This window comes from Myotis daubentonii, chromosome 2, assembly GCF_963259705.1.
Source record: "Myotis daubentonii chromosome 2, mMyoDau2.1, whole genome shotgun sequence".
NCBI lineage: Eukaryota > Metazoa > Chordata > Mammalia > Chiroptera > Vespertilionidae > Myotis > Myotis daubentonii.
Genome location: NC_081841.1, coordinates 112557910 through 112585010, shown reverse-complemented (window position 1 = coordinate 112585010; position 27101 = coordinate 112557910). Strand labels below are relative to the sequence as shown.

Below are 27101 nucleotides of genomic sequence, written 5' to 3'. Positions count from 1 at the left end.
GTAACACTGTTGCGGTCCTGCTCACTCCAGCTCTGAGATCCCGGCTGGCTGAAAGCAGGGATCTGCATTTGTTCTATAATTGAAACAATGTTGCGGTCCTGCTGGCTGAAGCCCGGCTCGCTGAAAGCAGGTTTCTGGGGTTTTGTTTAGCTTCTATATTTGTAACAATGTTTCTTAAACTGCAAGCTCAAAGGCCGGCAAGGCAGGCGGGGAACGTTGGCTTCTTCCGTCACTGAAGCAAGCAAGCCTCCTGTTCACTTCAAGCTGCCTGGCTGCCGGCTGCCATCTTGGTTGGCAGTTAATTTGCATATCACCCTGATTAGCCAATGGGATGTGTAGCAGAGGTACAGCTAATTACCATGTTTCTCTACTATTAGGTAGGATTTTATATATATTATGTATATTATACAGTAGATAAATATTCTAATTGTTATGCCTCATTTATATGAGGTATTCAAGCCACAGACTTTAAAATGAACCGTTAGCCCTAGGTCCAGATGTGGAACTAAAACAAAGCATGGGGGAAAAGAACACATGAAGAGAGTCAGTGAAGACTGGAGTTTACTCAAGTTTTTTAAGATAACCCCAGGATCAAGGAGAGGAGGACATATAAGAGTTAGTAATAACATTCACTAGACAGGGATGACAGAAAGAGAATATATAATAGGAAAAGAAGGCTAGTAATATTAGGTACCTAAATATTTGTTCTTTGATATACTAAGAAATATGACCGAGCTGATTTTTATTTATAAAAATCTATTTCAAATGTCCATATGAGAATTTTTTTCATTCCAAGAAAGCAAATACATTTTAAAAATATATATATTTTTATTGATTTCAGAGAGGAAAGGAAAGGGAGAGAGAGACTGAAACATCAATGATGAAAATCATTGTTCGGCTGCCTCCTGCATGCCCCCTGCTAGGGATAGAGCCTGTAACCACATGTGCCCTTGACCAGAATCAAACCCGGGACTCTTCAGTCTCCAAGCCATCTCTCTATCCACTGAGCCAAACTGACCAGGCCTACAGTCAGATATTTTAACTAATTATTTACAGCCAAGTAACATAGTAAAACTCCACAATTGTGACTATTTCAGAACAAGGTCTCATGTGTTTAGTAGCCATGGTTTACTGCGTGTTTACTCTGGTGCCAGACAATGTGCTAAATAATCATTTAACATACATTATGTCATTAATTCTCATAAAATGCATGAGGTTAGTATTATCATTCCATTTCACATATGTGAAAATTAAGATTTAGAAAGCTTATTTAACCTGTCCAAAGGCATGCATCTAGTCCTTGGCAAAGCTGATATTTGAAACAAAGGCCAATAATAAAGCCTATGATGTTAATTATGCCATAATGCTCCCAAAGCCTGTATTAAGGTGAGTAACAATAATATAAATCAGTTAGGTATGTGAGGTCACATTGTCAGAGTCCTATTACTAACAATTCTCAATAAAGGTGATTATCTGAAAAATAATTCCACAAATTTTCTCATCCCTAGCACTTTATCACTGAAGGCCAAACTTCATATTGAGCTTAGCCATTCTATATTGCATTCCTTTAGACTGCCTTTTCAAAGTGATATATAGATAATACAGTCTAACATAATGGATAAGCAGTATGGTACACTGGAGCTGGAATTAGATTTTAGCTCTAATGTTAATTCAGAAATATTTACTAGTTAGTGTAGGGGTCCTAGACAAGTCTAACATTTTTCTTTGATTACTCACCTGACCTAAAGAAAAAAATAACAACTAATAAAATCTATTCCGCCTTCTGCAAAGGATGGTTGTGAAGATCAAATGAGATATGACATGAGAGACTTTGTAAAATCTAAAACACAAATGGTACTATTATTCATTTAAGAGACTCAGAAATTGTCTCCCAAAAGGAAGCCCTTATTCTTTTCCCCACCCCAAGACACACTTACATGTTAACATATACTAGTAAAAATCTGGAGGTAAATGCCATATATAACAGAGAAATGAAGAAATGATGGGAAGAGTTAGTCACACATGCTCGCTTCCTGAAGATGGTGGTGGCTAGAGATGGCTGTGACTTAGGAGAACTGGCTTCAGGGAACACGGGGCAGCTTCACCTAGGGATTCCTGAAGCTGTTTGTGGAACATGTGGATTCCTACATGAAACAGCCTGGGAATGAGACTGCGGGTACAGAGCTAAAGAAGTTGGATGAACAGTACCAGAAGTGTAAGTTTATGGAACTCAACCTTGTTCAAAAGAAAAGGAGGCTGAAGGGTCAGATTCCTTTCTTACCATTTGCAACAGCATGTATGGAACTGGAGAGCATTATGCTAAGTGAAATAAGCCAGTCAGAGAAAGATAAATATTACATGATCTTACTCATTTATGGAATATAATGAACAATATAAACTGATGAACAAAAACAGATCCAGAGACAGAGAAGCATCGACCAGACCGTCAAACTTCAGAGAGAAGGTAGGGGAGGGTGAGGGTAAAGGGAAGAGATCAACCAAAGGACTTGTATGCATATATATAAGCCTAACCAATGGACACAGACAACAGGAGGGTGAGGGGGGGGGGCTGATAGGAGAGGTAATGGGGCAATAAGGACACATATGTAATACCTTAATCAATCAAGAAAAAAAATTTAAAAAAAGACTTAAAAGCAAAAAAACATAAAATAAAGAGTCAGATTCCTGAAATTAAGCAGATTTTAGAAATTTTGAAATGCGTGCAGAAGAAGAAAGAGTACACCAATTCAATGGAGACCAGATTCTTACTGGCAGATAACCTGTACTGCAAAGCTTTAGTTCCTCCTAACGATAAAGTGTGTCTGTGGTTGGGGGCTAATGTAATGCTTGAATATGATATCGATGAAGCTCAGGTATTGTTGAAAAAAAATGTAACCACTGCCACAAAGAATCTGGATTCTCGTGAGGAAGACCTTGACTTTCTTCAAGGTCAATTGACTACCACTGAAGTCAGTATGGCCAGGGTTTATCACTGGGATATAAAAAGAAGAAACAAAGATGATTCTACCAAGAACAAAGCATAATTCTGGCAATGAAAACTGTGGTTCATTTTTCCAAACTTGTTCTTTTAAATATTCCAAAGTTTATTCTTAAAGGTTGGCACTAGTTTGAATGTTTTTTTAAAACAGTAAGGATGATAATTAAAACTTTAAGAAGAGATAAACACCAACACCATTTTATTTATTTATGAAAACAGAATTAGTTCCAAATATTTTATGGGATTAGCAGTATTTTTATTTTTTGTTTTTTGCATTTCCAACATAGTAAATGCTACTTTCATTATTTTTTGTTTGTCATAAGAAAAGTCCTAGTTGAAATGGCTGAAAACTGATGTATGCTGAAGAGGCTGAATTCTAGACATTTTAGCACAGTTTACTTCTTTATTATATGATGTTACTCTCACTTAAATATTTGCAAACTTGCTTTTATTCAATACATGTGGAGCTTTATGGTCCTCTGTTGTTGTTACTTATTATAATACTAGTGGCCCGGTGCACAAAATTCATGCACATTGAAAGGGAATTAATTAGAGGAAATATTTTAATATTGCTATTTGCCCTTTCTCTATAATAAAAGTGTGAGAGATAAAAGGAAATGAGTACAATGTATATGAAAATAACACATAATTTTATTAATAAATAAACAGTAATAAAATGATATAACAAACTCATGATGTAAAAACAACACTGATGCAAATAATGACTGATAAAGTGATTAAACTTATTCTAATATCTCCCTGTATACCACATTAAGAGTAAAAACACTTTCAGAGTGCTTGACTAATTTCCCTTGGGTTAAAGTATTTACAACTTTAACTTTAACATCACACACTCTTCGAACTCGAGAGAAAGCAACATATAATTGACCATGTGCGAAAACAGGTTCAGGTAGGAATATTCCTACTCTGTCTAGAGTTTGTCCTTGTGATTTATTAATAGTCATAGCAAATGCTGGCATCACGGGAAACTGTCGTCGAATTAATTTAAATTGGAGACCAGTGTCAGATGGGGACAAATCAATTCTTGGAATCAGAAAAACCTCACCCTCTGCAGATCCTGTTAATACTTCAGCTTCAATAATGTTAGGTAGTAATCTTTTGATAATAAATCTGGTACCATTACAAAGACCCCACTTACTATTGAGATTTCTCAATAGCATGATGATTGCACCCACTTTCAATTTTAATTTATGACATGGCATTCCCGAAGGAGTAACACTATTAAGAAATTCGATGGGAAAATTTTCCTTTTCAGCATCATCTGTGGAGTCAATGGAATCATCACTCAAATATGTGTGAAAATCTCCATCGAGTATATCCAAAATTTCTTCATTTAATTTTTGAACGTGCTCATTTTTTGGACAAAGTATTGCACGTTTAGATATATTTTTAATATTATCTATAGATATACTATTTCCAAAGGTGGCTTCAATAATAGATCCGTTACAAATCATTTCATGGGGGATTTCAATAATATCCGTTCCTAAATGAAAACTGCTGTCAAGTTTGCCATCCCCAAGTTTTACTAAGCATTCACTATAAGCAGAATCCTCTGCTCTCATATTTGTTGTAAGAGACAACTTTCTGAAACATCCCCAAACATTGCAGTACTTTAAACTCGTTTGTACTATGGCTGACCGCATAGCATGTGGTACAATACTGAGACATTGTCGAAAATCCCCTCCGAGAAGAACTTTCCCACCAAATGCTACATCCAAATTCATAATTTATCTTAGTAATCTATCTATGGCATTTATAGCATGACTGGATGCCATGGTGCATTCATCAATAATAAGAAGTTGGGCCTTTTTAATGATTTTAGCAACTTCACTCTTTATATCGAGTCTTGAAATTGAAGTTTCATTTAATGGAACTGGTAATTTATATTGGGAATGAAAGGTTCTTCCACCAAGAAGTAAATTTGCAGCAATTCCTGTAGATGCTGTGGGTAAAACAGTACCACCACGACCTCTAATATAATGTGTTAAAACTTTATACAGATATGTTTTTCCACTACCACCTGGACCATCCAAGAAAAAGCATTTGGGGTGTACAGTTTGATCTTCAATGGCTGAAGTTATAGTCTGAAAGGCTGCCAACTGTTCATCATTCAGAGAATTTATCAAAACCTCTGCCCTTTGTTGCTTGTACAATTGAGCACATGTATTTGCATTCGTTAATAAAGGATAGTCCGGAAGTTTGAAATGTGAACATTTCATTCCATGCAATGTGAATACCTCTTGAACTTCGTTAAGGGCGTGCGTTTCACAGTTTACACAGGCACCTTCTCTTCGGTGTAATTTCCAACAGAAATCTTCAATAAAATGAGATTTATTCTCTTCTCATAATTTGTCTGCAGCAGAAGGATATCCAAACACACATATATATGCAAAAAGTTGCCGTAGTTGTTTGGGCATATTAAGGATGATTGCATCGTCAATCGTATCTTTCAGATAGTGTCATCAAGTAATAATCCCCGGTGTTTAGCAGCTTCACGAAATGTATCATAAGTTACACCTCCTACAGTTCGCAGATCCTCAAAACTTACCGCACCTTTTACATGCAGAAGCAAAAGTCTAAGGTAATATCGTTCTGGTTCTCTAAAGCTCACAGTGAACAGTCTACCTAATACTTTATTCCCACCCTTTCGGCGTTTTGTCCACAAAGAATTAGTAAACACATAATGCTGTGGGATCTCCCAATAATAATAATTACGTGCATCAGTCTTCTCTATTCAATAAGAACCAAGCCATCAAAGTCGAGTTATGCCTTTTAGCCCTATCTAAAACTTCAGCAAAATCATCTGCATGAAAATATAAATTCTGATCATTTGGCAAATGAATAGCTAATCTTGTGATTGCATGAGATTGGTCATGCATTCACATTCCAAAAAGTCTCCAAACAGCCTCAGGAGCGGTCACATACCTGGAGTCAGTGAAGTCCTGTACTTTGTCATGATTGATAATATTTTTCTCAGAAATTTGAATATTTGCACAGTTGTGCCCTTTATAGATGTATTTAAATAGATACTTGACACTTCTAATTGATGCACAGACCTCAACATTTATATGACAGTTATACTTGAGGCACAAATACGGGTTATAAGGGACAATCCAAGTATTATCGACAATTTTATTTCCAATAGAAATAGTGCTACCAGATCTTCGTTTGTATTTGGGATATCCATCAATATTTCCAATGGTCGCATTTTGAAATTCTTTTGGATATCCCTTTGAACATTTTCCATTTTCCATACATGGACTACTTGGATTTTGCATTCCACATGGTCCATGTACCATATTTGTTTTTACAATTTGAAAAAGTCGAGGACACTGGTTCTCATCTGGAATTTCTGCCTTAACTATACGGTCAATGTCATCTTCTGAACGTAATTTGGACTCATTATCTAATATCAATAATATGTGAGCGTGAGGCAGTCCGCGTTTCTGAAATTCAATGACATGAATCTTAGCTATTACTTTGCCAAATAAATGGAATTTACATATATCATTTAAAAGAGCGGTCAGCTTAATATTAAAAACTCTGGCTACCAAGTCAGGTCTGTTTTCAACTTTTTGCCAGCGTTGTAAATTGTTTGTAATATCTGCCCATTTGGGGTTGCATGTCATGGTTATAAATAAATCGGGCTTACCATACTTCGTTACAATTGCCATAGCATCCTGATATCGCTGCTGCATATTTCTGGGACTACCCTCAAAAGATGACAGAAGTATTATCATTTTACCAATTGGCACATTGTCATTTTCAGATCTAGATTTGAGATAATCCATCAAACCACTATATTTTTCAACTCTCAACTTAGATTGGTTTGCTTTGATGAAGTTTATCCGATTGGCCTCCATTTTTGAATACGAATCCACAATAAACTGTTGATTTAATTTTCCTGCATTTAAAATAGGATTGAATGTGTCCCTCACAGAGAGATGAAATCCATAATACTGCATTTGGGTGACTCGTGTCCTTATATTTTGTCTTGTATTATTGTCAACTACACTGTTGTCTCTGAGTCTTAATGCAATATCTGTTCCCCAGCCTTTTTCACCATGTGGGAAAAGAATAGGATATGTCATTGCATCTAATGTAGGAAACAGGATACTGATTTGTTTCATTTTAGTGGCACTTGGATTATTAGGATCTGGTTTACAATGAATGAGCAAGTCCCTTTCAAAAGGAGGTTCTCCATCTTCGTTTCTGAATATGACAGCAACCTCAGTTACACAGGGAGAATTATCTACCTGGGTCACTGTTACGATCGTATTTAATCGCCATTGTTACCTCTGTGGGAGCAATACCTTTTGCTGCTGCTTCAGACTGGGCTTCCTTTTCTACCTCATGTAGCATCTTGTATGATTTTGTTAATTCATTTATTTCATGCATGAGGTTGTTGATGTTGATCATGAGTCTTTCTGAGCAGCCTTGGTTTTCTGGCATTGCTAGTCTTTTACTTGTAGCTTCAGCGGTATCCAAAATATAGAGTTGAGCAAACTTCCGAGAAACACCATCTGAAGGGTGTAAAGTTCCAGTTCGGTGATAAAATTGTCCGTGTATTCTAAAACAGTATGGCCCATATCCTGATGGTGATGCAGTATTTGCACCCATGGAAGCAAAAGCAAAAGAACTATTTATGGATCGAATATTTTCCATGAAATTTTTACTGTCAGAATATTCGTTTTTCATTAATCTTTTTAAATATGCCGTGTAATCTGGAAAATGTATATCACTTGGACAGACTTTCCCTTTGCTACAACATCGAGTAAATTTCCCATCGGATGGTTTTTCATCGGAGAAATTTAGGGATAGGCAAAATTCACATCGAACTGTCATTCCACCACAACTATGTTCGAGGATGGCATCCTCATGCACTCCATTTTGGCTGAGAAGGCAGTTCCTACTGGTATTCCTAGTACTTGTTGATGACTGTTCTCTAGACATATTTTGTCGTTGCCACCGCTGTCTTTCCCTTTGAAAGGCACGTTGATCTTTAGACATTTTCTGTCGATGACACCTCAGTCTTTCGGCCTCAGAATGACGTTTTTCCAGTAGCTGTTCTTCAGATACATTCTGTTGCAGACGTCGCCTTCTTTCAAGATCAGATGCACGTTGCTCTGCAGACATTTTCTGTCAATAACGCCGGCACTTTTCGGCTACAGAGCTACCTTGTATCAACTGTTTATCTTTGGACATTGTCCTACCTGTCTACGGACACCGTCTGAGATGCAGGAGAATGAGAGTCCTGCTGGTCAGGCCACTGAGAGCTATGTGACTAACGGCTGATTCTGGCTGAGTCTGTGGGGGTGGGACTTCCTCCTCCCTGCTGTCACTTTCCTCAACTGTGATGAGGAAGCTGGGGTGACAGGTCACACTGTCCCTGGAAGCCTGGGTCAAATACTGGAGGGCCGGTTGGGGCCGTGACTGGTGGTGAATTGCAACCAGCCGGGATCTCCCCCAAGAGGGCCAGTTGGGGGCGTGACTTCTGGCCACCACTGTGGTTGCCACACCAGCCCCGATTCCCCGGCAGGAGAGCCTGTTGGGCGGGAGAGCGGGTTGGGGGCGAGTCGCCCCGCGGCCCGCGTCCAGGTTTGCCAGCGGGATCGGGTCCCGGGCGACCGCCGGCACTCGCCCCCAACTGCCTGTAATATGCAAATTAGCCACCACCTTTGTTGGCAGTTAACTGCCATCTTAGTTGGCAGTTAATTTGCATATCTCGCTGATTAGCCAATGAAAAGGGTATTGGTCATACGCCAATTACCATTTTTCTCTTTTATTAGTGTAGATTCTGTACATTATAGGAAATGGTCATTTGCCCTCTTAAGGTTTAAGAGGGTTGTTAAGACAACACTTTTTCCTGCCCCCTGTAAGTAAGTGCAGTGTCTTTACAATGCCACCATAAGGGAGATTTCAGCCAACATGAAATAACAAAATTACCCAGTCAAAACTCTTGGCTAAGGTGATTTTGCATTTCTTAGCTGTTCTCCAAAGCAGCTGAACAAGAATATTAAGATTAAAAACAACGGTTGAGAAGACTTGTGTGTTTTTTATTTTATTCATGTTAAAACCATAGTAGTGGGTGATACAGATTCTGGTAAAAACACAAATGTATTATTCCATATCCATGTAGTAAAAAAGTATACGTGTACAATGTATTGTACTTGTATTTCATGATATTTAAACACTAAAGTTAAAACTGGGGGAAAAAATGATGGGAAATTAAGGATAACTGGAAAAGAAGAGTGGGATACTATAGGAAACCTTTGGAGCAGCAGTCGCCAACTGTGGTCCACGGACCACTGGTGGTCCGTGAGGTCCGAAAGGTTGGCGACCGCTATACTATAGGACATATATATTTTGGGGCCAAGCAGACCATGTAGCATTAATCTAAAGCCGCTTTAATAAAAATATCCACTTTAGTGTGCAGAAAAAGATGGCAGTCTCCACAGGAGTTAAAGTTCCTCGTAATTTTTGCTTGTTGGAAGAACTTGAAGAAGGACAAAAAGGAGTAGGCGATGGTATGGTTAGCTGGGGCCTTGAAGATGATGATGACACTTACAAGGTGGACAGGCATGATTACTGGGCCACCAAGGGCAACTTATGAAAACAGAATATATATGTAGGCTGAAAGTCGAATGTGGACCTAAATACCCAGAAGCTCCTCCATCAGTTAGATTTGTAACCAAAATTAATATGAACGGAACAAATAATTCCAGTAGAATGGCAGAGGCACAGTGCATGCCAGTATTAGCAAAACGGCAAAATTCATATAGCATTAAAGTTGTACTGCAAGAACTAAGACATCTATTGATGTCCAAAGAAAATATGAAGCTTCCACAGCCACCAGAAGGACAAACATACAATAATTAATTTTAATGGATCTCAAACTTAAATCAACAATCTCCTACTCATGTTAATGTCTTGATTAAATATCACAATGCAAAATACCCACACATTAAGTAAAAGAATGCCAACTGGTAAACATGAACTGGGCATGTGTAAGAATATATTTCATATATGTACACACATTATGTTTTCAGGTAACAGGAGAAAAATTGCAGCACAATTTTTTTAAGGCTCTGTCATTTAAACATAAACCTGGAGTATTCAAAATAGAATTCAGGTTTACAAGATGAAAGTACGGTGATTTTAAAAAGTAAAAATCTCAAGAAGGAAAAAAGAGAAATGGCATGCTTTATCCATCTTGCTTAGTGATAGAGCTTCAATTTAAATTGTCTAAAGTAGAAGGTACAATGAATATTTTCTCAAATTGTTTTAATTTTTTAAGTGGTGTGGGTGCTGACTACCAACAGTATCAAAAATATGTTCAGGATTGTTTCGATACCTGTGTTTACAATAAAAAAATGTCATGGGGAAGGTCAATGAATTTCTGTTAAAAGCTGTTTCTGTGTGTTACATGTAACAGACATGGTAAATATTTGTTTACAGTCTTTGACAATCCACGCATTTAATTTTAAGTGAAATCAGCAAAAAGGAAATAGGTGAATGGATATGTGATTTTTGAGATTAAAGTTAGTCTTAAAATGTAAATAAAATGTGGATCATGTTCTCAAAAAAAAAATATCCACTTTATACAGTTGGACTTATGCATTAAATAATGAGCTCTAACAGTTTTCTCTTATAGGATGCAGGCAATTCCTCCTCTGCTTTACCATTAACACACTAAAATCTTACAAGAGAAGAGATAATTTGGTTAATACCTTATTCCAGCCGCTGGCATGAACTGTGGTCTCCAGTGTACATTCCCGATATGTCTGATATGTCACTGGCCTGTAGAAATTTTTTTTAAAAGTCTGTGTCACTAAGTAGAAAAATTCTAAATTTCCAGGTGAATAAATATACAGTCATTACTCTAATGTTGTAGGAACTTTTTGTAAAACTAAGACAGATAATTCAACATATTGTTTTGTTTTGAGATATGGCTATTAACATTTGGTATACACTTTTCTTCAAGCATCCTCAATAGGCTGAGATGCATGCTACCAGTTTCGAAAATCAGTTAACATAACAAGTAATAATAAAAATAATAAATTTTTATAATTGCATTAGTTACCCAACAGAATTTCTATATTGTAGATAAACATAAACACTTGGATTATTAATATGGGATCAAATAATAAGTATTATCTTATTAATAAAATTAAAAGCATAATTTTATTTTTTTAAGGCAAAAAATCTAAAATATTTAAAAATTAAAGAGACTTGTCACTGGAACATTTTTCAAATTGAGGATATAAGAAGTTGTAATAAACAAGGCCAATAAATGGAGCTCTATTTTTAACTTGGTGTCTTATAACATAAAATCCTAGAGGGCAGAGAGAAGCTTTTCTGATTGTTTCCATGAATGTTTTAGTTATGCCAAAATTCAAATCACTGGACGACGACAATGCTCAATCAATAATTTTTTAATGTTTTTATTGATTTTTAGAGAGAGAGGGAGAGGGATAGAGAGAGAGAAACATCGATGAGAGAGGAACATCATCCATTGGCTGCCTCCCGCACACACCCCTACTGGGGATCAAGCCTGCAACCTGAGCATGTGCCCTGACCAAGAATTGAACCGGCGACCTCTTTTTTCCTGGGTTGACGCTCAACTGCTAAGCTACACCAGCTGGGCTCAATCAATAATTTATTGAGGGACTTTGAGTACTATATTTTAAGTCTTGGTTTCATGTGCAAATTAACAATAACAACAACAAAATACTTGATAACCAAGTAACATATGTAAGCAAGAACAGCTTAGATAATAGATTTAGTAAAATGTAAGCCTCCTTTTGTGGGCAAATTATTAACATACTAGAGGCCCAGTGCAAGGATTCGTGCACTGGTGGGGTTCCTCAGTCTGGCCTGTGGGGATTGGGCCAAAACTGGCTCTCTGACATCCCCCAAGGGGTCCAGAATTGTGAGAGGGTGTGAATTCATGCACCGGACCTCTAATATGCATCTAAGATCTTTGATTAATCTCTTTTCACCCTTCCCCTTTCCCCCTCTCCTCTGAGATTCATCAGTTTGTTCCATGTTTCCATGCCTGTGGTTTCCACTACTGCATTGAGCGCCTGTCCCCTGGTGATCAGGGCGTGTCTTAGCTACCGGTTGAACGGTTGGATGGTCACTTAGGCTTTAATATATATAGATTAGAGGCCCAGTGCATGAAATTCATGCATGTGTGGGGGGGAGCCCTCAGCCTGGCCTGCACCCTCTCCAATCCAGGACCCCTCAGGGGATGTCTGACTGCCTCTCGCAATCTGGAACCACTGACGCCTAACTGCCTGCCTGATCGCCCCTTAACCCCTCTGCCTGCCTGCCTGATCGCCCCTAACCACCTCTGCCTGCCTGATCGTCAAGGACCGCAAGGCATGCAGCTTGTCCCTCTCCCGGGCCGCAGGAGTAGGCGCAGCCGCTGGCACCTGGGACCATGGGGCGGGCAGCTTGTCTCTCTCCCAGGCCACAGCCCCAGCCACTAGCACCAGGGACTGCAGATCATGCAGCTTGTCCCTCACCCAGGCCACAGGCGCAGCTGCTGGCTCCCGGAATCTCAGGGCGGGCAGCTTGTCCCTCTCCTGGCCACAGCCTGGCTGGTCCCCATTCCTCTCTTGCGAGCTCATTTGTGCCTGGCTGTTCTGCATTCCTCTCTCCCCTGTGTTGAGTGTCTGAGCTATTATAGCATGACAACCATTTGCATATTAGCTCTCTATTATATAGGATATGTAAAAAAAGAGAGGAGTCTTATTTTAAAATCCATCTCAAAGGTATTTTCTGATCTGACCACTCAACTCTGTGATTTCTTCAGCCTGTGAATACAAACGACTGCTAACAGCTACCACTTAATGGCAGCCTACTGTTAGGTTTTATTTTTCACATATTTCATATTATCATTTTATATATTAGGAAACTGAAGCTCAGAAAAGCTAAGAGACTATCCCAAATCCACATAGCTGGCAAGAGCAATGTAGGAATTTATACTCAATTAGATATGGCCCTAAAGGCCACACTATTTTAACTTAGGATTTTGACACATGACATGATAAAGTCTAGATACCACATGTAGCTAACAAGCACTTGACATGTGGCTAGTGATGTGCTGAAAGTGTAAATACACACCAGATTTCAAAAAAAAAAGAATGTAAAGTATCTCATTAATAAGTCATTATATGGAGTATATATTAAAACTACATGTTAATATATTACATTAAATAAAATGTTATTTAAAATCATAATTAAATTTTTAAATGGCTGCAAAAAAATTGTAATTACATACATGTGACTTTCATTATCTCTATTGGAAAGTGCTGGTCTAGGTATTTCAGAATAATGGTTATGATGACATGGGTATCATTCTTTTATACAAGTCAAAATAAAATCAATACTACAGTGATGCTGAGATACCAGGGGTGACCTTTTTAATAAGATTTTATATAACCAATTTCACCCCAATAAATTTAATTTAAAAAATATATATGTTATATACTACCTTCCTGGTATATTCCCATCCAAATGAGCTTAGTATTTTTTTTTTAGAAAACTTGTACTAAATACTATGTGTTTGTAAATCCTAACCTTCAGCAGATACTATACAGTCTACCTACCTATATTCTCCCTGAAGCTTTACTTGTGTATATCAGCCCCTTCACTTCCTTTCCTGAACTGTTTGATGCTACTGTGGGTCACAGTAGATCTTATTGGTAGTTTGTCTATCAGGCTAAAATAGCATCCTTCAGAATGAAATAATTTGAAACATATGTACACACATATATGCACATTAACAATCCAGCAGATTAAAACAATCAAAGGACATCTAATACATAGAAAAGTGTAGCAGAAAAACCAGCCCTTTCTGATGAGCTACTTGAAAACAGAACAAGAAAGAAAACGGAGGGTGGGTGGTATCTTCCACCTTAAAAAATACTGCCATGAACCTATATAATAATTCTAGTTCATGCTCGGCAGGTGTGGCTCAGTGGTTGGTTGACCCATGAACCAAAAGATCACCAATATGATTCCCAGTCAGGGCACATGCACTGAGTGTGAGCTTGAAACCCAGTGAAGGGTGTACAGGAGGCAGCCCATCAACGATGTTTCTCTCTCATCAATGTTTCTATCTATCCCTCTCCTTCTTCTCTCTCTAAAAATGAATAAAAACATATTTTTTAAAATGTTTTAAGTAATTCTAGCTCTAGCCAGTCTTGCTCAGGGAACAGAGCATTGGCCCATGGACTAAAGGGTCCCAGGTTCGATTCTGGTCAAGGGCACGTACCTCAGTTGCAGATGCCATCCCAGCCCTGCGGAGTGCGTGTGGGAAGCAATCATCAATGTGTCTCTCTCACATCAATGTTTCTCTCTCTGTCTCTCTTCCTCCCTTCTACTCTCTCCAAAAATCAATGGAGAAATATCCTCAGATGAGGATCAACAACAAAAAATAATTCTAGTTCATCATCAGATAGTTATTTTTAAGGTATTAGTAATAGCACTTAACAACTTTCAAAAGTATTTCTGATAATCACACATATTTTTTTCAAAATTGGCTAAAATCTACTAGAACATTTCTTCTTGACTGCTAAAACAGGATATATGTTGAGTTCAATTCCTTAAAAAATAAAAGACCTCTACTTTAGTATTTGCCATTTGAAAATTACATCAGATATCCTTTAGATTCTATAAAGGAAACATCTTAACATGTCTCAAAAGTAAAAATATTTATCTTTGAGTAGAAGAAAAATACTGAAAATAAACACACTAAAGGAAAAATGAGATTTCTGAAAAAAAATTTTATTCAGGTGCCTAACCACCAGAGATACCAATTTCAAAAATAATTATATTAGTATTCAGAGTATAGAGAAAAATAAATAAATAATATTCATCAAAAATAAGATTTTTAAAAAATATCACTTACATTGCAGTGAGAAAATATCAATTTTTCTTATACACTATGAAAAGGACTCCAAAAACAATACTTTTTCAAAAACCTATATAATACTGTTCTTTAGAGTGCTCATAATATCCAAGTTAAGTTAAAATTGACAGATGGATAAATTGAGATATAGAGTGAAATGGTTTGATACAAATAGTTTGTATCAAAACCAGAAACAGGGCTGGGCTGATGTGGCTCAGTGGTTGAGTGTCGAACTCTGAATCAGGAGGTCACACAGTTCAATTTCCAATCAGGAGGACACATGGCCAGGTTTCAGGTTCGAATTCCAGTAGGAGGATGCAGGAGGCAGCCAATCAATGATTATCTCTCATCATTAATGTTTCTATCTCTCTTCCCCTCTCCCTTCCTCTCTGAAATCAATAAAAATATATTTTTTAAAAATAAATTGGAAACAGGGCTCTGGCAAGGTAACTTAGTTGATTAGAGCATCATTCCAATACACTAGGCTTCAGGTTAGATATCTGGTCAGGGCACATACAAGAAGCAACTAATAAATGCATAAGTAAATAGAACCATCAATGCTTCCTTCTCTTTCTCTCCCTTCCTCCCTCCCTCCCTAAAAATTATTTTAAAAAATTGGAAACAGAATTTTTTTTAAAATATATTTTATTGGTTTTTTACAGAGAGGAAGGGAGAAGGATAGAGAGTTAGAAACATCCATGAGAGAGAAACATCAATCAGCTGCCTCCTGCACACCCCCTACTGGGGATGTGCCCACAACCAAGGTACATGCCCTTGACCAGAATCGAACCTGGAACTCTTCAGTCCACAGGCCGACGCTCTAGCCACTTAGCCAAACTGGTCAGGGCAGAAACAGAATTTTTTTGTCTTATATATCTCAGTTATTCTACTCCCAGTCCCAATAGCTTGTACAAGTTTTGTTTGTTTCTGCAAACAAAATTTCTTCAAATCTTACATGAAACATCAATATATAACATATGTGAAAGTATAGCTATTCTGGTTTAAGAGCAGTGGAGAGGCACTAATAAACCCCACCCACTCACCCTGTCTTCACCTCTGCAAGGGCCCAGAAGGCTCCATAGAATACTTTGAAATCCACAGCCATCTCCAAATTTCCTATTGTCTTATTTCCCAACATCTATAATGTTATCTCCTCTCCATATTTATTTATTTTTATTTTTTGTAAATCTTCACCTGAAGATATTTTTTCCATTGATTTTTAGAGAGACTGGAAAGGAGGGAGGGGGAAAGAGAGAGACAAAGAGAAACTTCGATGCGAGAGAGACACAATGATTAGTTGCCTCCCGCACATGCCCCATATGGGGTCAGGGATCAAACCAACAACCCAGGTATGTGCCCTTAATGGGGAATCAAACCTGCATGGGGCTGACACTCTAACTACTGAGCAAACCAGTCAGGGCTCCATATTTGTTTTTAAACTTTCCTATATATAAGGTTAAGAAGATCCAAATGTAATTTTCATTTCACTGTTTCCTATATATAATTGCATTTTTACATTTGCTCATGTCACCTTAACAAAGTGAATTCTCCTTAAACCCATATTGCTTCCTTCTACTACATGTAACATATAAACTCTGCCTACATGAAAGTAAGGAATTACCTTACTACAACAACACTGTAGCATCTGAATTTTGGCCCTTTTATTATTTACTAGAGGCCTGGTGCACGATATTTGTGCACTCAGGGGGTGAGGATCCCTCAGCCCAGCGTGTGCCCTTTTGCAATCCGGGAGCCCTCGGGGGATGCCCAACTGATGGCTTAGGTGGGGAGCGGGCCTAAGCCACAGTTAGACATCCTTAGCGCTGCCACGGAGGTGGGAGAGGCTCCCGTCACTGCTGCTGCACTTGCCAGCCGTCAGCCCAGCTTGTGGCTGAGTGGCACTCCCCATGTGGAAGCACACTGACCACCATGGGGTAGCTGCTGCATTGAGCGTCTGCCCCCGGAGGTTAGTGCACATCATAGCAACTGGTCATTCTGCCATTTGGTCTATTCGCATATTACCCTTTTATTATATAGGATTTATTTATTTTATATTTTATTGATTTTAACTGAGAAAAAGGGAGAGGGATAAAGAGTTAGAAACATCAATTAGCTGCCTCCTGCATGCCCCCTACTGGAGATTGAGCCTGCAACCAAGGTAAATGCCCTTGACCAGAATCCAACCTGGGACCCTTCAGTCCGTGGGCTGATGCTCTATCCACTAAGCCAAACCGGTTAGGGCTGAATTTTGGCCCTTTTAGAAAAAGAGGCGATGTCATCCTGTTTTAGACAGTTATCAACATTCATTAAAACAAATGTTCTTTCTAATTCATATCAATTCCTTAATGATTCTCAGCAAAAAATTAGGAAAAATGAATTTTTAAGATGTATAAAAAATGATGTGGTTCTATTTTAATATACTTTCACTATAAACCTCTTGCCTTTAGCTGTAAGGGAGGGAGGGGGAAAGAGAGAGAGAAAATCAGAACCATAGCTAGGAGCTGAGTTCACACTATAAGAATATAGCAGTAGTTCCATGGGCAGATGGTGCAACCCCAAAGTACAGCAACATCTGGGATACCTAAAATACAGATGTAATGTTAATCCCAAAGTACAAGACATAAAACCCGAGCCATTATATTTGTGTTGGCCACTAGAGAATGGTAGTAAAAGTGGTCAGGACAAATAATATAGCTTGTATTTACTCAGTGAAAGTATTTGCTGAAACCTGATAGCTCAATAAGAAAATACAAATAGTCAAATCCATGTTGATGCAAATATTGTCACTCAAAACACAGAGATGCTTTGGAAAAGCAAGAGAAGAAAGAGTGAAAAAAAAGTAAGTGATAAAAGAAGTTATCGTTTATGTAAAACAAAGTCTTAACCAACCCACTGCAGAAGACTACTTAGAGAAGCAATGGTAACTCACTGGCTGAGGAGCACTTGCAATGCCTGATGTAGAGGCTCTTTCAGTTCCTGGGACACTCTTTCCCCAAGATGAGCCAAGCAGTCTTCTACTGGGGTAGCAGGGCTGAACACTGGAGACGTGTGCTGGTCAAAGCCTATGTTGGTGGAGGCTAAGACAGGGCAAAAAAAAATCTAATTTAATATATATTATCAAAAGTTGTGCTATAAAAGCTCAGGGGATTAAGACAACTGCTACTGAGAATGAGCTAAGTTATAAGTCACCTATAGAGGTCAGAAAAATCACTACAAGATATCAATCTTTCCTGGATAGGTCCTACATTTAGAGATTTTTTTTTTAAGAAAATATGTTTATGGAACATCTTAGGTTCCATAAGAAAAAGACTAAACTGAAATGTTAAAATATACAAACCAATTTAGTGCATTATTACAGACCAATGTGATATAAGAATGATATATGAGAGGCAACTGCTAGATCTATCATCCCTCTCTTAATATTTTCCTTTTAAACTTTTGTTTTTTACCTTTATAAATGTAGCACTGTTTTTTAATATATCTTTATTGATTTCAGAGAAGAAAGGAGAGGGAGAGAGATAGAAACATCAATGATGAGAGAGAATCATTGATTGGCTGCCTCCTGTACACCCCTTACTGGGGATTGAGCCTGAAACCTTGACCAGAATCGAACCCAGGACCCTTCAGTCCACAGGTCGATGCTCTATCCACTGAGCCAAACTGACTAGGGCAATGTGGCACTTCTTAAACCAGACTCAAATCAGTTTATTCCACCTCAGAAAATGAGTCAATTACTTCCATTCCTTTTTTAAATTGAAGTTTTTAACTCCATGAATAAATGTTAAAACTCTGAAGATTATATAAGTAGACAAATTGCACATGGATAAAGAGTCATAGCCTGTTCTCCTCAGCTCAAACCGTCAGCTTCTCATTTGCTTCTTTACTCCATGTTATACTGACTTAGCCATTCTCAAAATGCAGGAAAACAGGCAGAATCATTGTTGTTCCAAGGTACAAACAGGATTCAGGGCACAGAATCCCAGTAAAGTAAGCAGCTTACACCCACTCACAGGAGTTATCAATAATCTCCATGAAGTATTTATTGAATTAATCTAAGGCTTGCTCCTAGAAGGCTGTTAAGTATACTACTTCTTTATTAAGTGTATGAAAGATGCAAATGGCTGCAAAGTACACAAGTATTTTGTTGTCTGAGCAAGCTTGAGGATGCCCATTATAATGATCAGTCTTGGTTAATAAGAGGTTCAATGAGGTGAGTGCAATTAAACCTTTGTTGTTGTTTCTCTTCTTTTGACCTTTTGCCCATTTTACTATGTATAAGTACTGCCACCAGAAGTGGACAAAGACTTAAAATAGAATTGGAACTTTAGTCAGTTAAAAATAGTGGTTGGGGTGTGTCGGAAGTAGCCGATGGATGTTACACTCCCATATCGATGTTTCTCTCTTCTCCCTTCCTCTCTCTAAAAATCAATAAACTACTCTGAAAACAAAAATGTTGGTAAAGACCCTGGCCAGGTGGCTCAGTTGGTTGGAGCATCGTCCTGTACACCAAACGGTTGCAGGTTTGATTTCTGGTCAGGGTGCATACAGAAGGCAACGGAGCGATGTTTCAATCTCACATCGATGTGTGTGTGTTTTTCTCTCTCAATCTCTCTCTCTCTCTCTCTCTTTCTCTCTCTCTCTCTCTCTCTCTCTCTTTGTTAAGTATATTTTTATTGATTTCAGAGAGGAAGGGAGAGGGAGAGAGATAAAAACATCAATGATGAAAGGGAATCCTTAAAAGGCTGCCTCCTGCACGCCCCACACTGGGGATTGAGCCTGCAACCAAGGCATGTGCCTTGACCAGGAATAGAACCGTGACCTCCTGGTTCACAGGTCTACGCTCAACCACTGAGCCATGATGAACAAGCACGCGATCACATGCTCTTGTGCTCACATGCGCCCGCTCTCTCTCTCTCTGTAAACATATCCGTGGGTGAGGATTTAAAAAAAAATTTTAATGTCAGCAAAGGAAAATAAAAGTCTAAAATTAGGTTTCTGGATGATTTGTAAATCTCTATTCATATTCTTTACCAACAGGGAACTGATTTTATAAACATGTTTTGTAATTTTTCTTGTTAAAAATTATTGGTCAATAGCCCAAATGGAGTGGCTTGGTGGTTGAGCATCGACCTACATACCAGGAGGTCATGGTTCAATTCCCAGTCAGGGCACATGCCTGGGTTGCAGGCCCAATCCCGTGTGAGGTGTGCAAGAGGCAGCCGGTCAATGATTCTCTCTCATCATTGATGCTTCTATCTCTCTCTCTCTCCCTCTCCCTTTCTCTCTGAAATCAATAAAAATATATTTTTTAAAACAATTATTGGGCAATATATATCCACACAAAAACTTGTACTAGGCACTGGCCAGTGTGGCTCAGCTGGTTGAGCATTATCCCATGCACTGAAAAGTCACTGCACTGAAAGGTCACTGGTTCGATTCCTGGTCAGGGCACATGCCCATATTGTGGGTTCAAAATAATCCAAATGCTCTCCTCAATAATAAGGGAATGATTGAACAGTCACTCAATGCATCGAATTTCATTTAGTTACTACAATGATAACAATTTTTAAAGTTTATGACATAATTTAAGTACAAAACATATGGCTATAAAATTTCATCTATATTACTATTACAACTATCTATAGCAGTGGTCGCCAACCAGTGGCCCACAGAGGTCCGAAAGGTTGGCAACAGCTGATCTATAGCATATATAATGCAAAACTGAAAGCAGTTTACTCACATTTTTTTAAAAATTTATTTGATCTTTTACAGAGAGGAAGGGAGGAAGAGAGAGAGTCAGAAACATCGATGAGAGAGAAACATAGACCAGCTGCCTCCTGCACACCTCCCACTGGGGATGTGCCCGCAACCAAGGTACATGCCCTTGACTGGAATCGAACCTGGGACCTTTCAGTCCACAGGCTGATGCTCTGTCCACTGAGCCAAACCAGTTAGGGCAGTTTACTCACATTTTTCCCCTTAATGTTACATTGAATGGAAAGTACCTTAACATGATTGTTGAACCCATCACTTAACATCAGAAAAGGCTACATTTAAACTGTTGTGGACAGTTAGGAAAAAATTTAGGAACATATCCCCTAGGAAAAAAAAATGAGTAACCACTAGTTTCACTCTTATAATCCTGTACCAATAAAGCCGTGTAATGTTGAGAACACTCTATTGTAAAGAATCAAATTAAACCAACTGTAAACCACAAAAACAGAATCTTCTAATTAACTAGGAAAGTAAGAATAAAGAGACCTTCAGAAATTTCTTTGTCCAGAAATCTTAGCTCTTCTTCAATTTCAGTTTTAACTTTTAATAAAACTTCTTGATCCAGAGATTGTGAAGCTACATCTTGTTGAACTCCTGAAACCAATAGAAAGGTTATTATTGACAGAGGCAGAGAGAAGCCATTAGTATATGGGTAGTATTTTAACTAAGTAAAAAATATAAAATTAAAATTATCAAAGCTAGGGGGCTGGGAGATATTTAAAAATGATAAAGGTGAAGCTTGGGTAGGTAATATCACCAGTATGGAGAAGCTATGATTGGAACTCAGGTCAATCTGAATACAAAACTATTAATGCAGGCTGTCCTCATCTTCTGGTTGGGTAATTAGAAAGGAGGTATCTCTAGAAAGCCCACTACATGGGAGAACATATTTGCCAATGCTATCACTGATAAGGTTTAACCTCCAACATTTATAGGGAACTCATACAACTCAACAAAAGGAAGATAAACAATCCAATCAAAAAATGGGCAAAGGACCTAAATAGACACCTTTTAAAAGAGGACATTCAGAAAGCCAAAAGACATATGAAAACATGCTCAAAGTCACTAATCATCCGAGAGATGCAAATCAAAACAACAATGAGGTACCATCTCACACCTGTCAGAATGGCTATCATCAACAAATCAACAAACGACAAGTGCTGGAGAGGATGTGGAGAAAAAGGAACACTTGTGCACTGCTGGTGGGAATGCAGACTGGTGCAGCCACTATGGAAGACAGTATGGAGTTTCCTCAAAAAACTAAAAATGGAACTCCCATTTGACCCTCTGCTATTCCTATCACTTCTAGGAATATATCCCAAGAAACCAGAAACACCAGTCAGAAAGGATATATGCACCCCTATGTTCATAGCAGCACAATTCACCATAGCTAAGACCTGGAAACAGCCTAAGTGCCCATCTGTAGATGAATGGATTAGAAAACTGTGGTACATCTACACGATGGAATACTATGCTGCTGTAAAAAAGAAGGAACTCTTACCATTTGCAACAGCATGGATGGAACTGGAGAGCATTATGCTAAGTGAAATAAGCCAGTCAATGAAGGAAAAAATATCACATGATCTCACTCATTTCTGGACTATAAAGACCATTATAAACTTATGAACAAAAATAGATACAGAGGCAAAGCTGCCTCGAACAGACTGTCAAACTTCAGCAGGAAGGCCAGGGAGGGTGGGAGGGCAGGAGGGAGGTGGGTAAGAGATCAACCGAAGGACGTCTATGCATGCATACAAGCATAACCAATGGACATAAGACACTGGGGGGTAGGAGAGGCCAGGGGATTGTCAAGGGCGGGGGGGGGGGGGAAGGAGACATATGTAATACTCTTTGTAATACTTTAAGCAATAAAGAAAATTTTAAAAAAAATTAAAAAAAGAAAGGAGGTATCTCAGAAACATTTTTGACATTAAAGAAAAGGAAACCTGAAAGGTTGTTTAGATCAGTGATAATATATTTTGATAGTGATCTTTATGGTTCCTTATCTTTACATAAACTGCAGCCCAAGAGAAAGCCTATAATCATCAAAAGATTTATATTCTCCAACTTAAGAAAACTATATTCTCATGCTGTAAAAAGAAAAAAAAAAGGTCTTGGTCTCTAGTACAGAATGGAGAACTAAGGGAAAGAATCTGAAGGAAAAAAAAATACCAGATACTTAACTACTTACTAATTTCTCCTGCCTCAGATATTTGCAGAACTTCATCATTTCTTCAAAAACATTAAATGCAAATAAGATACCCTCTACCCCACCTATTCAGAATATACTTATATTATTTTTCCATATCATTTGTTTTCTACCACTGACAAGTTTTATAAAGAGAGGGATTAGCTGTTTATGTTTTCATTTTTGCAAGCAAAATATTCTGAATTCAAAGATAAGTTTATTAATTTAGACCAAGAAACTTGATTATTATAGCATCTATGAATCTTTAAAATACCACTGAAAAACAAAAGGTTAAACATTTCTGTAACTTAGATTTTAAAGTTGACAAAAGTAATTGTCCTTTAAGGCACATAAGACACTTTCCTTCTTTTCTGTTTTTATTTTATTGATATCAGAGAGGAAGGGAGAGGAAGAGAGAGATAAGAAACATCAATGATGAGAGAGAATCATTGATCTGCTGCCTTCTGCATGCCCACACTGGAGATCGAGGCCACAACCCAGGTATGTGCCCCTGCCGTGAATAGAACTGTGATCTCCTGATTCGTAGGTCGACACTCAATCACTGAGCTACGCTGGTCAAGTAAACCTTTTCCTTCTGAGTTGAGACTATCCAAAATAAAACTTAGATCCTTAAAAAAAATTTTGTGGAAAATTTCTAGTTGAACTGCAATACAAAGGATCCCCTCAATGTAATGACTGACATATACTTTGCTTACCTAGATAGACATTTCACTTAACTTCTGCCTATATAAATACCTTAGATCAGTGGTTCTCAACCTTCCTATTGCCGCGACACTTTCATACAGTTCCTCATGTTGTGGTGACCCACAACCATAAAATTATTTTCGTTGCTACTTCATAACTGTAATTTTGCTACTGTTATGAATTGTAATGTAAATATCTGATATGCAGGATGTATTTTCATTGTTACAAATTGAACGTAATTAAAGCATAGTGATTAATCACAAAAACAATATGTAATTATACATTGTGAAATATTTATTTCTAATTACAAATAAGTGAAATTTTGTCTTGAAGCATGGTGTAGCATGGGTAACAGCCTTAATATAACAACAGTAAACTACATTGCTACATTTTGCGATAGTATGCATAAAAAGCTAATGTCAGTGTGAAGGTTGAGATTGCTTCTTTCTCAGCAGATCAGAAATTCTCAGGGCAGTCTTTGCAAGAGCACAGCGAAGATCATCTTCCACAACAAGTCTACTTCTGTATTTAGACTTGATAACCACCAAGCTTGAAAACCCTGTTTCACAAAGATATGTTGTTGGAAATGGAAGAAGAAGGCACAACACAGTCTCAGACAGAACAGGATATGACTGTAAACACTTGATCCAGAATTTTGTAACTGGCATTGTAGAGAAATCAGTTCTCGCTGCGTCGTTGTTAATAAGTTCAATGAACTCCTCTTGTGCTGTCTCAGGAACATCTTCAACTTGGACTGTGAATGGGCTTCTGGCAAGTGCAAATGGGATGTCAGGTAGATTTGGAAAGTACGATGAAATTTCGTCTGCAAGCATGTGCAAGTGTTCTTTCACAGAAATTATCATCGTAATCCTTTTGTCTGGTTCAATGTCATGTTCCTCAAAGAAAGCAGATAAGGTAGGCAACATGTAAATTTTATTTTCATCCAATTTTTTTTTCCAAAGCTGAAGTTTCATTTGGAATGATTGGATCTTTTCAGACAAATCGAGGCATGTTGCATTTGGTCCTTGCAGTGATAAATTTAACTCATTCAAGATGGCAAAGATGTCAACCAAGTAAGCTATTTTCTGCAGTTCACCTTTATCGCCGAAAAGTACTTTGAACTGCGGTCTTGCTTTCTGATTAAAAAACATTTTGAGTTCATCACGAAGCTCAAAAACACGTTTTAAAATTTTTCCTCTCAACAACCATCTCACTTCAGTGTGAAATAGCAGAGCATTGTTCGGCGCATCCAACTCATTGCACAGTTGCGAAAACAGTCGACTGTTTAAAGTGCTCACCTTTACAAAATTGACACAACTTATGATGCTTTTCATTACTTCTTGTAACTCTTGTGGCAGTGTCTTCATTGCTAATATTTGCCGATGAATCATAAAGTGAGTTCCGATGACTTTTGGTGACTCATTCAGTACCAAACATTGAAATCCAGATCGACATACTAGCATAGCTGGAGCACCATCTGTGCAAACACCACAAACCTTTTCCCAAGAGATCTTATGCTCTTTCAGAAATGAACCAACTGTGTCAAATACATCACGTGCAGTAGTAGAAACATCAAGAGGTTTGCAAAAAAGAAACTCATCTTTAAAGTCGCCATCATTAATATACCTCAAGTAAACCAGAAACTGTGAACAGTTTGCACCGTCTGTAGATTCATCAAGCTGGATACTAAATATTGGAAGTGTAGCAGATTTAATTTCCTGGATTACCTGATCAAGAATATCAGCAGACATGTCATCTATTCTTCTGCGGACAGTGTCCTTAGATAAGGAAATTGCACTCAATTTTGTAACAAATTCGTCTCCAATCATAACTCGAACAATGTCTTTGGCTGCTGGCAACAGTAAATCCTCAGCAATGGTGTGAGGTTTCATAGCTCTGGCAATTCTGAGTGCCACCAAATATGAAGCTTCAATGGCTGCTACGTTTTGTTCGTGGTACTTGCCACCAGTGTCAAGTCTGGCTTTCTTGAGTCCATCATCTTTGCTTCTAAAATAGTTGGTATCCTTGCAGGCAAAGCTCGATGCTTGCTATCAAAATGGCGTTTTAGTTTGTTCGGCTTCATAGATTCGGCTGATAGAACTTCACAACAAATAACACATTGTGGTTTCTCAATTCCTGCTATAATTATTGAGGTAAAACCACACTGTAAAAAATCCTCACTATATTTTCTTTTCTTAACATTCTTCTCTACACAATGCATTGTCATGGGATGGTTTGCTAATGAAAATAATATGTAACAATAGCTTTAATAATACAAAAGATGATACATGGCGTAGTTCAGTCAATACAGTTCATTAAAGTCTCCTATGATTTACCATTCTCTGTGTTGTTTTTTTTACATACCTGTTACTATCACAAGGGGGCACTATTCACATCAACCACAGCTGAATATAAAAAGACCGATCAGCATCCAGATTAAGTTCCCATGGTACAGATATTTTTTTTGCAGTAGTTGATGATTTTACAGTACATGATTTTACATTTACCCAGTAATTATAATTCATGAAGTGTCGTTTTACCTCCAATACTGCTGCTTTCAACACAGTAGCTGCTTTCAACACAGCAGCTGCTTTCTACACAGTAGCTGCTCTCTACACATGTGTGACTGGTCCGCATAAGTACATTATGGTGCCAACCCTATCACATACACCTGTATTTGTATGGAGTGTATGTGATGGGGTTGGCGCGATGATGTCATCACGCCGGGTACTTGTATGTGAGTGTATCTGCATGTGGGCGGACCCGCCTGGAGACGGATAGAGGAGTGGTGTCTCGGTTCCTAAGACCATTGAAAATATGTGTTTTCCGATGGTCTTAAGCGACCCCTGTGAAAGAGTCATTCGACCCCCAAAGGGGTTGCGACCCACAGGTTGAGAACCACTGCCTTAGATGAACCTACATACATACAAACTTTAACACATTACATAAGCTCTCCTCTTGCCACCCAAGATACCAAAAAGAAAGTCCCTGCTGTAGTAAAGACCCAGAAGACCAAAGAAGGTGGTATATCCCATTTGGGATAAGGCCCAAGAATTTTGGCATTGGACAGGAAATCCAAACCAAAAGGGACTTCACCCGTTTTGTCAAATGGCACCATTACATTCAGCTACAGGGGCAAAGGGCTATTTCCTGTAAGTGTCTAAAAGGGCCTCCCACCATTAACCAATTAACCCAGGTCAAACGGCTATTCAACTGATTAAGCTGGCCCACAAGTACAGAGCAGAGACAAAGCAAGAGAAGAAGTGGAGATTGTTGGTCCAGGCTGAGACAAAAGCTCCCGGCAAAGTGATGTCCCTGCCAAGAGGCCATCTGTCCTTCAAGCAGGGGTTAACCTGTCATCACCTTAGTGGAGAACAAAAAGGCCAGTTGGTAGTCTTTCTGCCTGTGCTTGCTGTAAGATAAAGGATCCCTACTGCATTACCAAGGAGAAGGCCAGGCTCAAGCATCTAGTCCACAGGAAGCACCACAGTCAT

The 27101-nt window shown here is 38.3% G+C and overlaps 1 protein-coding gene and 1 pseudogene across 11 annotated transcripts in view; one reads left to right on the top strand and one right to left on the bottom strand.

Annotated features, from left to right (window-relative positions):
* BCL2L13 (BCL2 like 13) overlaps positions 1-27101 on the bottom strand; it is a 214940-nt gene that overhangs the window by 102865 nt on the left and 84974 nt on the right. For 5 of the 11 annotated variants that reach the window (XM_059684242.1, XM_059684240.1, XM_059684238.1 and 2 more), the window contains exons 3-5: positions 21201-21308; positions 17869-18016; positions 10750-10819 (exon numbers count right to left, since the gene is read on the bottom strand). In XM_059684242.1, the coding sequence (XP_059540225.1) occupies positions 10750-10819; positions 17869-18016; positions 21201-21308 (326 nt within the window). Of the gene's footprint in view, positions 1-9058; positions 9564-10749; positions 10843-17868; positions 18017-21200; positions 21309-27101 lie in introns of those variants that run through there. The other 6 variants (XR_009451309.1, XR_009451308.1, XM_059684243.1 and 3 more) reach the window with 5 other exon arrangements.
* On the top strand, positions 1911-3484 carry LOC132226297 (prefoldin subunit 3-like; annotated as a pseudogene).